The sequence below is a fragment of the Macaca nemestrina genome, chromosome 5, assembly GCF_043159975.1.
Source record: "Macaca nemestrina isolate mMacNem1 chromosome 5, mMacNem.hap1, whole genome shotgun sequence".
NCBI classification, from domain to species: Eukaryota; Metazoa; Chordata; class Mammalia; order Primates; family Cercopithecidae; genus Macaca; species Macaca nemestrina.
Window position 1 is genome coordinate 143,651,263 of NC_092129.1, and position 17,440 is coordinate 143,668,702.

Sequence of the window (17,440 nt, forward strand, 5' to 3'; positions counted from 1 at the left end):
ATTGTTATAAAAGACACTGTGGGTTGTTTTGCAAGCTCTCTCTCTTTCTCTGATCACTTGCTCTGGGGGAAACCAGGTGCCATGTGCTGAGAGAACTCAGAAGGCCTAGATAGAGGTCTCTGCAGCAAGAAATGGAGACCTCCAGCCTCGGCCAGCAAGGAACTGGGTCTTCCGGCCAACCGCCTCGTGAGTGAGCTTGGAAGTAGATTCTCCATCCCCAGTTAAGCTTTGAGATGACAGCAACCCTGGTGACAGCTGGCTGCTTCTCTGTGAGTGCTCTGATCCTGGAAGAAGGTCTCAGAGAGAAGGGACAGCAGGCGGTGGGGGATGGCCAGAAGGAAGCTACTGTATGTGTATGTGGCTCAGGAAATCCACATGCTCTTGCCTAGAGAGTTTTCTCTCTGAGATCCTGAGCCACAAGGTACCCAGCTAAACTGAATCAAGATTCTAGGCCACAGGAACTGTGATATAACAATGGTTAGTTGTTTTAAGCAGCTAAGTTTCAGGGTTAATCGTTCTGTAGCAACAGAAAATTAATACAACTGGTTCCCAGTTCCTTGAGGGTAGAGCCCAGGCCTCACTCACCTTCAGAGCCTCAATGCCCAGCTCACCCTGAGAGTTCAATCTGTGTTGGTTGATTTAAAATTGGATTGTCCTTCCTCACATGACAGATGAGGAGATGGATCAGGGGCTCAGAAGGGCACAGGTGGGGCTCGAATGCAGGGCTGCAATCCCATGTCCACTCAGTGGCCTTCTGCACTGGCTCTCTCCATGCTCCACTGGTGGCTCCCTCAGTGTTGATGTGTCTGAGATAGGTAAGTGTGTACATATTAAGGCATGTAGACACGTGTGTGTGAGGGTGTGGTGGGTGGACCATGAGTGTGCACGTGTGGCTTTGGGGAATCTCTGCCGGGAGCACATTTCCAGGACCGAACCACTTCAGAGCCTTTCCTGCCACGATTGTCTATATCTTTAGCACATCAGTGTCCACTCAACAGCAGCTACTAAGCAGTTTGTGTGCCCAGATCTACTGTGCTTGATGATGCAGGAAGAGATGGAGGAAGCAAAGGAGCCCCAAGCTGACCAGCATTCTTCGTCAGCTCTCTCTCTCCTGGCCCATTTATTTCTACACAAATCAGACCTCTCAGCATCCAAGGTGCTTTAGTAACAGGCCTTTATGAGACTGGACAAGGAATGGGATGATCTCCAAAGGCCCCAGCACATGGCACGGGACTGCCACATAGAAGATGAGCAGTGAGAATGGAATGAATGATGGGTGAGTCAATACACCAATGAGGGAAGGAAACTTCTCTAGGCAAGAGCATGCCGATTTCCTGAACCACGTACACATGCAGAAGCTTCCTTCTGGGCATCCCCCGCCCCCTGCTGTCCCTTCTCTCTGAGACCTCCCTCCTTCCAGGATCAGGGCACTCACCCATGTTATCAGCCAGACCTGGCAAGTTTCACTCATCGTCAGCATTTCCTTAACAAGGCCTTTTCAAAAAACACAGCCACGAAAGCCCTGCCGCAAGCAAACATTACGCACTCCCTGCTGGCTTCATCTTTCTCCCATTTAGAAAACGAGCAAGACAGGTTGGAGAAAAAAGCTCAAATTAAGACACACAGAACTGGCTCCGGGAAGTAATGATTCCCTCATCCATCACTGGCCTCCCTCCTGCACAGCCTCCGTGTGGATTTCTACAGGCCCCCAACTGCCTGGGGACTGCAGCAGAAGCTGCCATGCCCTTTGGGGGACCTCTCCAACTGTGTCAGAGTCCTAATTTCAATTCTTCTACTTGCACACGAAGCTAAAAGTTGTTTCCCAAGTATCCCAGCTTGGGCAAGGCCTCCTGGCATCAGGTCCAAGCTCCTAGTAACCTGTGAATCTCTCTCCGTCTCCCCCCACCACAATTCCTCAAGAAAAAGGTATTCTGATTGGAGCAGAGTATCCTCTGGGTCTTGCCCTTGTGCTCCCACAGATCCCGAGCCCTGAGCTGGGGTGTGAGGTGCTAGGAAAAGGACTTGGCACTCCCTCCCCCATCTCCCACTCAGAGACCTCTAGGGCAGTGTGTCCCCACCAAACTCCAACCAGCCACCCCCGCTCCTCTGCACACATCACACACGTCCCTTGATTGTTCCTGCCCTCGGGTCGCCATGGTGACAGGCACTAACAGCGCTGATGCTATTTCCTAGAATGGACAGACACCGTCCCCCACCCTGAAGACAGCCTTCCCTGAGCTGACCTCAATGGCCTCCCTCCTCCCCAACCCCTAGTGAGCTGCAGGGCTCTCCACCTGCTCTAGCAGGAGGAAGAAGCCTTGGGGAGAAAAGGCCAAGGAAGGTACCGGGTCCTGGGGGAGGAGGAGGAAGGTGAGAGCAGGGATCTGTGAGCAGGAGCCAGGCCTACCTGCCCACCTGTGCAGAGGCCCGAGCCTTCTCAGGGGTGCTGCAGGGAACTGAAGGGACACAGTCCAGGCAAGAGAACAGGGCATGATGGCCACAGGCCCAGAACCTGGGAGTCAGGAGGCCTGGGTTCCAGGGCCTGCTCTGCCTGTAAGGCCCTGCCAGCTCTGGGCCTTGGTGCCCTCAAGACACTGGTCACATTAAAATCTCAGGTTACTCTTCTCCCGGTGGGGGGCTGCACAGAGCAGAGTGGCTGAGGAACACCAGTAACAACAAATGAAGTGCAAGGACAGGGGATGGAGAGCTTGAGAGGGTGGAGAGCACAGAACCTTGAGGGCCAGTGGCCTGAGGGACCTTCCTGAAGAGGCAGTGGACCCCCTGGTGTGGGAAGGCTGCTCCCTGAACATTCCTGCATGGAGAACAGCCTTGCAAAGGCCCGGGGGCAGGACCAGTCAGGGAAGAGGAGTCTGGATGTGTCTCAGCTGGAAAGTCCCTGGAGGTCAGTGACAGTGGCAGCCATGGTCAGAGCAGCATGAGGTGGGCGCATGAGGAAGGAGGAGTGAATGAAGGAGTGGCAAGCAGGGTGGGGGATGGTGTGGAACAGGAAAACTACCATGGATTCAATGACAGATTAGGGAGGGCACAGGGCAGGGCCTATCCTCTGGGCACCGTGGCCCCCTCCAGAAAGGCCTGTTGCATGTTTTCCCAGGGGTGAAGGGGATCCCAGCCCCCTGCCCAACCCCAACACTGCCCTTCATTACAATCCCACGTGGTGAGAGGCAGAAGCACAACCAGAAATGTTCCAGCAAAAAAAAAGACACAATGGTTCTTGGCAAACTTTTTTGGCTAGAACATTTCCAGCTGGGCTCCAGGCACATCCGCCGTCCCCCCTCTCCTTGGCTGGCCTCTGGTCCCCCTGCCCCACCGTACCTGGCTCTCCTGTGAGCCCTCCTCTCCACTATCATGACAGAGCACCAGCAGGCTCCCCCGAGCCATCGCCCTGACCTCTTGATCCCCTCCCCACCTTGAGGCCCAGGACTCACCATTTCCCTCAGGTCCTCGGGCTGCCCAGGACTGGGTGTGAACTTATGTCCCCATGTGGTCTTAAGAGGACAGTGCATACCTCCAATGGTATGCATGATAGTGGTAGAGGGTGGTGTTTGGCCACATGGGGTGGAGGCTTCCATTAAGGGAGGATAGTTATGCAGAGGAGGGGAGGACCATAACCCCCTACAGCATCTTAACAGCCCACGGGCAGCAGGTCCTGTGCCCAGGAAGGGGGCTACCCAGTGGGCCCTGCCCCTTGCTCAGCAGTGCGTTCCAAGTACCAAGTTAGAAGAGGGGCCAAAGTCTCCCACCCCCATACCACAGGTTCGGGGTGGGTGACGGTGGGCCTTACCCCAGCCTACGCTCACATACAGCCTGAAGATTCGTTGCTCAGAGAAGACCGAGAAGGCCAGCAGTGTGTACAGGTACACGCCCTCCACCAAGAGCCAGTAGTAATTGGCCGCCACACAGTATTGCATGAGCAGAAACACCACGCGGCAGCCCAGAGAGTCCTGGGGGTAGAGGAAGGGTGTTGTGGGGACAGCAGCTCTGCCCTCTGCCTCTCTTGATACTATTCCCCATCCTGCTCCAGCCACTATCCTGCCATGGTTAATGCAGGAGGAGACAGCTCACATCTCCGGCTAGGGATAGTGCTAGGGACTTTATCTGCTTTAGCTCATCGAATCCTCATTATCCTGATTGGAAGAAAGTGATATTATCCCCCCCCTCCGCAGGTGAGAGAAGTAAGTGGCTTCTCACTTATTTCTCAGCCTCAGAGAAGTAAGGGACTTGCCTAAAAGTGTACAGATAGTAAGTGACAGAGCTGGGATTCAAATCCAAGTGTGTCTCCAAAGACTACTCATTTGTGTCAGACTGAGAATTCCCTAGGGCAGTGTCTCCTCCCTTAAACTGGGGGCTCCCCAAGGTAGACTGCCTCTCTCAGCAGACTGGAGGGTCCCAAGGTGAACTGCCTCTCCCATCAGACTAGGGGCTCCCAAAGGGCCAGGACTGGTCAGCTCTTGCCTTCCCCTGTCCCAGGTCTGGCTAGGGTGGCAGAGGCAGGCATCCTCCAACCACCCATCGCTCCCAAAGTGATCCTGGATGCACCACACACCTGGTAGGAGAGGAGCCCATCCCACTGGTGCTGCTGGGCGGCCGTGCTGTACATCCACTTGAGGGCTGCGTCCTTGATGAAGACGGACAATGCTCGCAGGATGAAGGATGCAAACAGGTTCAGGTGGATGTAGTTCCGGGTGCAGTGCAGGTGTCTGAAGGAGAAATCAGGGCCCTTCCCTGGCAAGGCAGCCAACAGTTCTGCTCTACAACCCCAAGTTCTCAAGCTAACACACACATCAGTCATGTTTCCGGCCCTGGGACTGTGCGTGTGTCCTCTCCTGTGAATACCCTTATTCCCCATCATCGTGAAAATCCTCTGTCCAACTCAAATCCTGCCTCTCCATGAAGGCTTCCGCTGTGTGGTCACTGCCCCCTCCTCCCATCCACATTCTATCCTTCTCTCTGCAGCATCTTCTCTTACACAAAGTCATGCATAACTGAAGAGATTTATGCATGAGGATCAGTTTCCCCAATGGGAACATTGCTTCTTCATGACAGGGCCTACATCTTAAATGCCTCACAGAGGCAGACCAGGACTAGGCACTTGGTAGGAATTCAGAAACCATTGGATAGTTTTAACATCCTTTCATGTGAAAATGTGTAGCAAAATGAAAGTACAGGGGCATTTATTAACCTGATAAAGGCTATTTACTTAACCAGGAGCAAATATCAATCCTAACTGAGAAATTGTGGGAGCATTTCCTTTGAAATCAGGAACAAAATAAGGACGTCTGTTATCATTGCTTTAGTCAACATTGTAACTACAGATCCTGCCCACAATAATAAGGCAAGGGAATAATGTACAAGAATTGGAAGTAAACAAAATGGTTCTTATTTGTAGATGATAGATTATCTTCATAGAAAATTGAAGAAATCTACAAATTATTAGAACTAATAAGACAGTTTAGCAAGGTTGCTGATAAGCATGTTTGTATATGCCTGTGTTAAAAAAATTTAAAGTAAATGTTTGAAAATAATTTATTCGCAATATTTTAAATTAACTGCCTTGAAATGAGTCTAACAGAAGATGGGTAAGATCTCGATGGAGAATTTTATGAACCTTGCTTGAAATCATTAGCGAAGACTTAAATTAGTGGGAGACAGACACATCACATTCACAGACAGAAAGACTCGCTATCTTAAAGGAGTGAAGTCTCTCCATACTAATAAAAATTCTAACTTATTTTTAAAGTAGAACTTTAACAACTTATAAAGAAGAGCCAGGGCTAAGAATATTCCAGACACTCCTAAAGAATCACAGAGGAGGAGATTTTGCTATATGATTTCTAGTAAATTTACAGTAGTTAAGGCACCGTGGTATCGGGATAGGGAAAGATAAACAGCCTAACAGAAAAAAACTGTAGGTGACTGACACCAACCCACTCGTATATGGAGCCTTGCTACATGGAAGGGCAGTCATTGCAAATCAACAGGGAAGGAAAGGCTATCAATAAATGGTACTCAGGCAGCTAATTCCACATATAGAAAAAAAAATGAAATCCTTTATTTATATCATACACAAATATGAATTCCAAGCAGATCAAAGAACCATAAGGAAGAGCAAAACTCTGAAACTTACAGAAAATATAGGTGGCCATCTTTGTGACACTAGGGTAAGGAAATATTTCTTTTTTTTTCTTTCTTTCTTTTTTTTGAGACAGAGTCTCACTCTGTTGCCCAGGCTGGAGTGCAGTGACGCGATCTTGGCTCACTGCAAGCTCCACCTCCCGGTTTCAAGCCATTCTCCTGCCTCAGCCGCCACGCCCAGCTAATTTTTTTGTATTTTTAATGGAGACGGGGTTTCACCATGTTAGCCAGGATGGTCTCGATCTCCTGACCTCGTGATCCGCTGGCCTTGGCCTCCCAAAGTGCTGGGATTACAGGCATGAACCACCGTGCCCGGCCAAGGAAAGACTTCTTAATAAGACTGTCCACAATTTGTTCTTCGGAAAAAAATGAATAATTTTAAACCAATCAATAAAATTAACTGTTATCAATTGGTAAATCTTTATTGATAAATTTTATTTATCAATACTAAATTGATAAACTTTATTCCATTAAAATGAAGAACTACTGTGTGGAAAACACCATAAAATGAGTGAAAAAATAAGCCACGGACTAAAGAGAGGGTAAATTCTGGATTAGTATCCAGAATATATAATGAATATGTAAAATAGAAAAGAAAAATCCAAATAAGCCAATGGAAAAGTAAGCAAAGGATCTGAAAAAGCAATTCACAGAATAAATCATGAAAAAAATGCTTGATCTCTCTGGGAATCTGGAATATGCAAATTAAAATCATAAGGCAGTTTCAGATACTTCAGGTTAGCAACAATTAAGTCTGAAAACACTAAACATTGGTGATAAGGCCAGACCAAGGAAGCTCTCTTTTATTACTGGTGAGAGGGTAAACTGGTGTGACCAAAGAGAAGAGCAACTTAACAATACCTAGTAAAATTGTAAAAGCAGGTGGTAGTCAGACCTGGCAATTCTACTCCTAGGTATATGCCCCAGAGAAATACACAAGTAAGAATGCACATTGCACCAACATTTGTAATTCAGAAAGACAAAAAGAGAACAACTCAAATGTCCATTAAAAGGTTAACAGATAAATTGTGCTCTATTATACAATGGAATATGGAATGGTGGTTAAAAATCCACAAAACAGGACTACTTGTGTCAGTGTGAATGAATCTCATACAAACATAATGTTGGACCAAAAAATTACAGAAAAATATTTCTATGATTTGAATGTTGTGTTCCTCCAAAATTCATGATAAAACTTAATCCTTAATGCAATAACAGTATTAAGAGGTGAAGCCTCCAGAAGATGATTAGATCATGAGGGCTCTGTTTTCAAGAATGGGATTAGTGCCCTTGTAAAAGAGGCCTATGTGAGTTTGTGAGCCCTTTGCCTTCTGTGATGTGAGGGCATAGTGTTCACTCCTTCCCCACCATGTGAGGACACAGTGAGAAGACACCATCTCAGAAGCAGAGAGCAGGCCCTTACTAAACATCAAACTGCTGGTGCCTTGATCTTGGGCTTCCCACCCTCTAAATTGCGAGAGATAAATTTCTATTATTCAAAAATTACCAAGTCTAAGGTATTTTGTTATAACAGCAGACACAGACTAAGACAGAAATTGGTACCGAGAGTGGGGAGCCGTGAAACAAATACCTAAAAACGTAGAAGTAGCTGTGGAATTGGGTGGTGGGCTAGAAAAAAGTCTATGTTTCCACAAATGGCCCATACAAGGTGATTCTGGTGAGAGCTCAGAAGAAGATGAGAGCTATGTAGAAAATTTCTATCTTTGTAGAGATTATCTAAGTGGTTGTGAACATAATAATGGTAGAAATATGAACAGTAAAGGCCATTCTGACGAGGTCTGAGATAGAAATGAGGAGCATTGCATTAGAAACTGGAGGAAAGGCCATCTTTGTTATAAAGTGGTAAAGAATTTGGCTGAACTGTGTCTATATCCAAGTGTTTTGTGGGAGAAAAGACTTTCGAGCAATGAAAGAGAATATTTGGTGGAAGAAATCTCTAAGCAAAGTGTTGAGGGTACAGCATGGCTTCTCTTGACTGCTTATAGCAAAATGTGGGAGGAGAGAAATGAAAGATGAAATTTATAATCAAAAGAGAAGAAGAACTTAACGATTTGGAAAATTCTCAGTCTGGTCATATTGTAAAGAATGCAAAAGCATGTTCAAGAGACAATGCCAAGGGTGTGGCCAAGTGAACATTTAATAAGCTTAGTATGGATAGAGGAAAGGCAGGTGCCATTCATCCAGAAAGTGGAAGAATTACCCTGAATGCATTTCAGAGATCTTTAGGCACAGATGTCAGGGTCTTGAGAGCAGAACAGTTTTGGGGGAGGAGCCCTGGACAATGTGAGACATTGGAACTCACTGCCCAGGGCCACCTCCTGTCTCTGCTCCCTACACTGGGGTGCAGTGCTCCTTGGCCACCCTAGCTGTGGCTCAAGTGGGCCCAGGTATAACTCAGGCCATCCCTTTGGAGGACATAGCAGTAAACCTTGGCAGTGCCCATGTGGTGCTAACTCTACACACACAGAGTGCAAGAGCTATAGGGAACATAGCTGCTTCTTTGAAATCCAGGAAGACCTAGATTTCAAAGGATATCCTGGAGAGCCTCAGGGCCTGGGCAGAGTGGAGATTTCTAATAAATCTATAGTAGTTAAGGCACAGGGGCGGGGCCACTACAGAGAGTCCTGACTAGGGCAATGACTAGCAGAGTCATGGGGGACAAGATTCTCTCCCAAGACCCCAGACTGGTAGAGCCACCAGCACACAACTCCAGCCTGAGAGAGCTGCCACATGAGCTGAATCCAGCAAAGCTGTGGGAGTGGGGCTTCGGGGAGACTTGGGGACTCAACTCCCACCTCTATATCAGGAAGGCAGGACACTGAATCAAAGAAGATTATTCTCAAGCTTTAAGATTTGATCTTGTTTGTCCTGTTAAGTCTGGATTTACTTGGGACCAGTTACCCCTTTCTTCCTATTTCTCCCTTTTTTGATTTTAATTTTAATTCTTTATTTTGTTTCAGATAAAAAATAAACAATTGTATTTATTTAATGGTCTCTTACGTTGCTCAGGCTGGTCTCCAATCTCTAGCCTCAAGCAGGCTTCCCACCTTAGCCTCTCAATTAGCTAGGATTACAGGCATGAGCCACCACACCCAACCCTTATTGCTCCCTTTTGAAATGAGAATGTCCATCCTATGAAATAAGAATGCCTGCCCCACCATTTCATTTTGGAAGCACATAACTTCGGTGATTTCATAGGTTCACAGCTAGAGAGAAATTTCCTTCAGGAGGAATCATCTCTTGAGTCTCACCCGTACCTGGTTTAAATGATATTTAGATGAGACTTTGGACTTAGACTTTACAGTTAATGCTGGGATGAATTAAGACTTTGGGGCCATTGGGATTAAATGAATGCATTTTGTATGTGAGAAGGACAGGAATTGGGGGGCCAGGGGCAGAATGCTATGGTTTGAATGTTGTGTCACTCCAAAATTCATGTTGAAACTTAGTCCCCAAGGCAATAGTATGAAAAGGTGAGGCCTTTAGGTGATTCGGTTGATGAAGGCTCTGCCCTCACGAATGGGATTAGTACCTTATCAAAGAGACTTGAGGGTGTTTATGAGAGTTTTTCACCCATTTGCCCTTCTGCCATGTGAGGACACAGTGAGAAGGTGTCATCTTGGAAAGACAGGATGAGCACTTACTAGACATGGAATCTGCTGGTGCCTTGATCTTGGACTTCACAGCCTTCAGAACCATGAGGAATGTATTTCTGTTATTTAGAAATTACCCAGTCTAAGGTATTTTGCTATAGCAGCAGGAAAAGACTAAGACAAGTATGTTCAACACACTATTAAAAATACACAGAATCTTGCTATATATTTCTATAGCTACTCACAAATGTGGTAAAAGTACAAGGAAATGTTTGGGAATTCAAAGAGGCACATTCAGGGCTTACCTCTGAGGGGCGTAGGGCAGGGAGAGGGATGTGATCAGAGAGGGTTGCCCAGAGAAGTGTAACTATGAGATGTGTTATTTCTTAGGCTGGATGGTGTATGCATGAGTGATCATAATATCAGTCAGTCATTGCATTTTTGAATCACTGGAATAATTTGTAATAAAAGAGGAGAATATTCATTGAGTGAATGCATTTATTGAGCACTATGTGCCCAGGACTGTGCCAGGTGCCTTGAAGGTGGGAGGGGGAATGCCACCTCTCCTGCTCTTGCTGCCTGGTGTCCTGAGGTCTCATTCTCTCAGAATTCCTCCCTTCTTTGAACCCAGTCCCCCAGGCCCACCTCCACCAAGTACAGAGGAGTGGGAAGAACCTGATACTCTGTTCCCAGTTCCTAGTTTGGAAGGAACGTCTCATCTAGGTTAGACCTAAGGAGGAACTTTTCCACTGGGGCTGAAAAGCCCCAAAGGGAGGAGGATCTCTAGTCCCCAAGATCTTTTCTAAAATCATACTGACTTCCGGATTATTAAAGTTCCATATGTTCATTGGAGAAGATCTCCTGGGATTTTCTGTAATCCCATCACCGACAGTTAAAGTTCTGAGGTCGGTGGTGCATGTGTGGTATTTTTGTTCTTTTTTGCAGTACATATGCACACATTTACACAGTGGAGACTAGACTAAGAACACAGTATCATATCCTGTGTTTTCAACCTCATATTCTAAGGTCAGGGCTCTCTGGAGAGCTCTTAAGGGAAGGAAGAATGTGCTGCGCTGTTGCTTTGATTTGGTGTTGGGCTGCTTCATTCCTCTATCTGGGGGAGTTAGGATGAAGCGGCCCCCTCCTGGGGTCCGGGCTACCTTACCTGAAGCCAAGGAGGATCGCAGAGGCGATCACCAGAGCAGAGAAGGAGAGTGCGTAGCCCACCGTGTAGATGATGTAGAGGGACAGGAGCTGCTCCTCCGGGGAATTCTGTGGCACACACGGGACATAAGTGTACATGGGCAGCCCATGGCCCTCTTCCCACAACCTTCCTTCCCATGGGACAGAGGCAGAGTTTGGGACCCAAGTCAGGACTCACCAGGGATACCGGGACCAAGAAAGAGAATAACCGTAACCTATGGCGATGGTTCTTGGATATCTCGGGCCCCGTTCCAAGGCCAGAGAGGTGAATACATACCACCTTTGTCCAGAAAGCATGGTGTACAAAGCCCCCAGAGGCAAGGGGATAGATGAAATGACCGCAGATGCCCCCACCAAAGCCAAGGGCTTTTGCTCCAGTGAAGCCAAGACACAGCTCCCCGCCCCCTGGCTCAGAACCCCGCCTCAACTCACTCTCTCCCCTCGCTTGGACTCCTCACACTCCGACAAGTCCCTCCAGGGCAGGCTGGAGTTGTCCTTCTGCAGCCAGAGGCCTTCAGCTGTGCAGAACCGGTACACGTGGCCCTGCGGCACTGGGGTGGGGAGACCTGGCCCTGAGCCTCAGCCCAGAATAGGGCAGCCTGCCCAGTGCTAGATGCCCCTCTTCCTCCCCAAACCTGAGGGCTATCCCTGCTCCCCCAGAATGGACCACTCTGAGTTAGTGACATCCTTTTCCCTTCTTTACACACAGACACACACACACACACACACACACACACACACACACACACAGACCTGGACCTTCCTCTCCTGTCATATACCCTGTTGGTCCAGGGACAAGATGGGGTCACCACGGTAGGGGCTCCTCAGCTCCACCCTCAGCCCTGCCTCTCAGCCACCCTAGGACACAGTTTAATGAATTCATGCCTTTGAGATGAGACGAGTTTAGCTCACATCCGTGTCCCTGCCTTCAGCCTCAAATCACACTACTGACAAGGTCTGGCACCAACCAGCAGCAGTCACTCGCTATTTCTGATTTTCAGGACTCAGCACCCACCTCCCTCCCACACTCCTTGGGGAGAGCAGACCCTGGGAACAAGGTTAACACTGAGTTCCCAAGAGAAGGGAAGGGAGGCAGAGCACCAATCTGAGAGAGAGAGAGAGAGACACAGCCCTGCCCATAAGAAGTCCTAATCTGATGGAGGAGACACAGACCTACCTACAAGGACCTCCGGGTCTAAAAGGAGTACACAGCCTCATGGATATATGCAGCCTTGGCCTTTGGAGATCCCCCATAGAAAAGGGGAAGACCCAGCTCCTACCTTCATGTAGACTCTAATTATATGTTGGAAATGGAGATAGCCCTTGGAGAGAGGGAAGGATCCAGCCCCTGTCCTCAGGCAACTCCCCTGTCTGAGGATGGTGGCACCGTCCCTGGCTTCAGAGAATCAAGACTCACACACACAAAAAAACAAAAAAGACCTCAGAAAGGAACAGCATAGATGGAAACTAACAGAGATCAAACACAGGCCCTGCAGAGGCGAGGTGGGGCATGGCCTGTGCCCATTCACATCGCAGCAGAGGCTGTCCCCCGCCATGCCCCAGGTCCACCTACCAGGGAGATGGCTGACCTGTGGCCTCAGGTTTGATGTGAGGCTGATAGAGGCCACTGCTTATTTGCATCCAGGAGGAAATGCCTCATTCCTAGCCTCCCTGCAGGGGAACTTAAGTTTGACACCAGGGCCAATGAACTTGGGACAAAGGGCACAGTGAGAGGGTGTGGGGGACATTGACCTGTAGGGAGCACAGGGGGACCAAGAAGGGAAGCTGTAGGCAGGACGAACTTTAAAAGAGTTCAACATTCTAAAAGTCTAGAAGATTTTTTAAAGACCAGCTTTTCCAGCTGTGGGAGGAAGGAGGGAATGAGGGACAGAGAAGGGAGAAGACACCAGAGGCCCACTGAGGGTAGTGACTGGTCAGTGTTCATGTGGAGAGACAGCAGTCAAAACTGGGTCTTGGCTGGGCGTGGTGGCTCATGCCTGTAATCCTAGCACTTTGGGAGGCTGAGGCAGGTGGATTGCCTGAGCTCTAGAGTTCGAGACCAGCCTGGGCAACACGGCGAAACCCCATCTCTACTAAAAATACTAAAAATTAGCTGGGTATGGTGGTGCACTCCTGTAGTCCCAGATACTCAGGAAGCCGAGGCACAAAAATCACTTGAACTTGGGAGGCGGAGGTTGTAGGGTTGTAGTGAGTTAAGATCGAGCCACTGCACTCCAGCCTGGGCAACAGAGTGAGACTCTGTCTCAAAAAAAAAAAAAAAAAAAAAAAGAACTGGGTCTCCTGAGAAGAGGCTTTATTAAAGAGTGTGTGTGTGTGTGTGTGTGTGTGTGTGTGTGTGTGTGTGTGTGTGTGAGAGAGAGAGAGATAGGGACTATGGCAGCCCCAGGGCCTGACCCTCAGGGGTGCAGGACAGGGGCAACCATCTAGTCTGGGGGTTCTATTTTTCACCCCAGCAAAAAATGTGGCAGGGACAACTTTACTGCAGAGTCCGATGACAGCCCTCTTACAGCACTGTCAGCAAGGCCTGCCAATGGACCTTGCCCTTCCCTAACCCTGATCCCAGACACCAGGACAGCCTCCCTGCTCTTTCTTCTCCTCCTTCCCAGCTCCTTTCCCAGACAAACCCTGAACCAGGTCCCTCTTCAAGACACAGACATTATCTGGTGACCCAGTGGGGCGAGTCAGCTTGTGGCATGACTCCTTCTGGAAGAACCTGCATTTTAAAAGACACTTCACCTGGGAGAAAAACAAAAACCTGAAAATCTAATGGTGAAACTGACAGCAGTGGGAACGATGGTGTTCCAATACCCTTCAAAAGCATTTATGAACAAAATCAGGCGTATCCCCAACGGCAGAGAAGGGGAGGCACATGGTCTGATTTTAGCAGTGTGAAGGGCCCCTCTCAAGCCCCCAGATGCCTCTCTTATCTGCTGCATGGATGCCTGAGATTCTTCACTGGGGCCAAGTCTTCTGACATGAGGAAAAATCAGTGTTCTCCTGTAAATACCCCCAAAAGCAGTGATGGGAACCTGAGCTGACTCCATGCAGAATGAGATGCTGTCAGAGCCTGCTCTAGCACCCTGCTTTGGTGGGAGGAAATGGGGAGAAAGGAAGAAGGCTGAGGGGCCAGGGAAAAGAAGACACAGCCATGGAACCGCTGGCACACAAAACATCTAAAGACCCACATACCCAGGACTCAGTCTGCAACCATATGATGATAGTAAGAACCACTTCCCACAGCTGGCACAGGACCTGGCATACAGTAGGCACTGCCTTGTTGCAGGTTCCCTCACAACATGCTCCTTATACGCTCTTTCCGTAGGCTGCGCCTTCACAGAACCAGTTTTTGAACACCTACTGTACACCTGACACCTTTGGACATTATAACCACCTTTCAAGGTAGGAATGGTTAGTCCCATTTTACAGATGAAGAAACCGAGCCTCTGAGTGGCCATGTGACTTTCCTAAGATCATCAACTAGAAAGTAGCAGAGTCAAGACTAAAACTCCCCAGCTCTTTGCCTCCAGAGGCCTAAAATTAGCGGCCAAACTTGCTGTTAATAGGAAAGAACGTGGCATGTGCCATTCTCCTCTGCCCTTCCTCTGGGCTCAGATTTCTCAACATTCAGTCTCCTGCCAGCAGGCCCTCTTGCCAGTGCAGACCCCCTTGCCAGTGCAGACCCCCGGCAGCTGCACCATTCCTGTGCCCTCTGTTCAGAGCCAGGTGGGAGGGTGGGGAGGTGGTGTGTGCACAGATGTGTGCATTACCGGCACAGAGTCAAAGGATTGCTGTGTCCCTCGCTCAGCAAGCCTGTGCAAGTGCATCTGTCAATTACCCTTCATTAGCATCAAATATTAAAAGCCAGGCTGGTTCCTGGCTGGGCCCATGATCCCCAGATGCCCATCTTGGCTGGAGGTGGGGTGGGTCAGGGCATAGCCCTACTTATCAGCCAGGCTTTATCTGGCTTGGGAGGAGCTGGTAAATCACAGCCAGGGATTTGGCTCAAGGCTTGTCAACACAGGGAGGCAGCCCAGCAGCCACATGCCAGGAGGCCCAGGGATATTTCATTAAGCCAGACCCTGCTGCTGGAAATAAAACCCCCAATTAAACACTTCTCCTCCCGGAAGCTGATGCGGCGCCTGTAATCAAGCTAACAGCCGCCCTTCCACGTGGGTGCTGGCACTCAGGGCCATGGAGAGCTGCTCATGAATCCATTAGCTCCTGCACCCTGGCAACGACGTGGCCAGCAAGGACTACTGGGCCCCATTTTACAGATGCAGAAGCTGAGACTCAGAGAGGCCAGGCACAGGGCCTCCCCAAGGGAGTGAGATGAGGGTCAAAGGCCAGGCTCGAAATGAAGGCATCAGCTCAGGGCCAGGGTGAAGGGTACTGTAGAGCATCAGGGCTTAGGAGAAGGAGCTCAGGTTCTGAACAACACAGACCCAAGTTCAAATCCTGGTTCTGCCTTCAACCAGCTGTGGGACGTTGGGCATGTCCCTTCACATCCTCAGGCCTCAGTTTCTTTATCTGTAAAATGGGAAGCATTATGACTTCCCAGAAGATAAAACATGTGAAGTGCCCAGTACATAGTAGACCTTTGAAACATCCTCCCTGACGCCGGTTTCTTGAAGGGGCACTTCTTCACTAAGACTGGAGATGGAGCTTGTGACACCACTTCAGCCAGAACTCCTCTGGGGACAAGCTTGGGCCCAGTCTCCGCTTGGCAACCCCAGGCTGTTGTAAAAGCCCCCAGGCTCGACATTACTCAGGGGAGGCACCTGCCAGAGTTTCCAAGAACTGTGAGTTACAGGTTATTTTTAAAGCATTTTATGACTCTCATATAATTAGAACTAAGCTAACAAACAGGTAGGGATCAGGAGGGGGTGTAGCTAATGAGGCCGGAATGATTTGTAACCAGCAGATCAGCTATTTATGGGCAAGCGAGGCTGCTGAAGGGTCCTCGGGCGGCCAACAGGCTCTCTGAAGCCACTTCAGCCTTCTCCTCCAGGTCTCGTTTGCGCCAGTCATTTCCTTTGAACATCTTCTGTCTTTGACTCATCTGCTCCTGCTCTCTCTGCACGATCCTGAGTCCCAAGTTCTCAATTAGAGGGGTCAGAATTCAAGGGCTTGGCTGGCTTCTCCAGGACACCGTGTAGTTCTGAGGCCGGTAGCCTGGCCCCATGTCCAAGGTGCTACCTGGAACCCTTGCTCCTTGGAGGAGCTTCCTTTTCCCTTCCGCATCTGCCTGTTCTTTCAGGTCTGGCCCCAGTCCCACCTGTCCCTGGAAGACTTCCTAATGGCGCCACACTCTTGGCAGAAGGGGTGGCTCTGGCCTCCCTCAGTACCACTGCTTGGGCTGCTGAGCCGACCTTCAGCTCCACGGAGGGGGGTTACCCCTTCTCCCCAGCGCACACACTCACACACCTCTAAGGTCTCAGTGGCATCCCTAGCTCCTAACATGACCCAACTCAAGGATCTGGTGATTATTTTGACTTTTGCTTTTTCTCAGATCACCCACTCCTCTGCTCCATTCTGAACTCTAGAAGCCTGAGCCATGGGACAGCACCCCTCGGCTTCCCTGGCCTCTGCTGGGTTGGGCCAGTGGGAGGCACTGGCAGAAGATGGAAGGGCAGAGGGAGGGAGAGAGATGCTAGGTGTTCTCCCCTGCTCCCTCCCTGCCTTGATTTGAGGTCTGCCAGTGACTTTGCCCCTCTGTGGCCACAGCCCTGCTGGTAGCTTTTCCATTGTAGCCCAGCTGTCATGGGGATCCCCAGCCCCATTCTTGCCCCTTACTTCTCAGGTCTAGGGGTGCTCAAGCTTTCCATTGTTGTAGTCCCTGGTGCTTTATATGCCTTATTGGTCCCTTTACCTTGCCCAGCCTCTGAAAAGGACCCCCGTCCCACATTAAATTCTCTCCAAATTGCCAACTGAGCATGTTTTCTGCCAGGACCCCCTTCCTTCTCCCTGACACCAGGGCACACTGTGACGTTTCTCCACAGGCTACTCCCTTGATCAGCCCAAGAAAGCTCCAGAATTGTCCCCTTCTTCAGAACTGCTCCCACACACCTGGGTGGGGGTCAGGGAAGCCCCCGCTGCCAACCTTTGCCAAAGAAAGCTCCAGGAGAGGCCACAGACAGCAATTATGCAGCTTGAGCCTGTGGCAGGTGTCTCTGTGCATCCCTAACTCAGGGAGTGGGGAGAGGGAGGCAGAGTCGGTGATTCCGAGTGTCAAAAAAGGGAGTAAATTAGCCTGGCGAGTGGCAGGGGGAGGGGGTGGGGGAAAGGCTGGCAGGGGGCCTGTGCCGTGGCCGTTATCTTCATGGAGAAAGCAATAAAACCATGTACACTCATAAATGGGCACCACCAGGACCTGTTTCCTGCTCAAATAAAATTAAAGGTGATGGATGGAGCTGCAAGCGGCAGGCAGAGCTGGGGGCGGCTTAGTGCTG

General features: G+C 49.5%; 1 protein-coding gene and 1 long non-coding RNA gene across 2 annotated transcripts in view; one reads left to right on the plus strand and one right to left on the minus strand.

Moving 5' to 3' along the window:
* LOC105474558 (glucagon like peptide 1 receptor) overlaps positions 1-17,440 on the minus strand; it is a 43,362-nt gene that overhangs the window by 14,795 nt on the left and 11,127 nt on the right. The window contains exons 4-7 of the mRNA XM_011729347.2: positions 11,403-11,521; positions 10,933-11,039; positions 4,565-4,718; positions 3,803-3,962 (exon numbers count right to left, since the gene is read on the minus strand). Coding sequence (XP_011727649.2) covers positions 3,803-3,962; positions 4,565-4,718; positions 10,933-11,039; positions 11,403-11,521 — 540 coding nt within the window. The remainder of the gene's footprint in view (positions 1-3,802; positions 3,963-4,564; positions 4,719-10,932; positions 11,040-11,402; positions 11,522-17,440) is intronic.
* LOC139363410 (uncharacterized) lies at positions 2,765-4,615 on the plus strand. Its single transcript, XR_011623773.1, has 3 exons — positions 2,765-2,902; positions 3,825-3,875; positions 4,489-4,615. It is a non-coding gene; the product is annotated as an uncharacterized lncRNA (long non-coding RNA).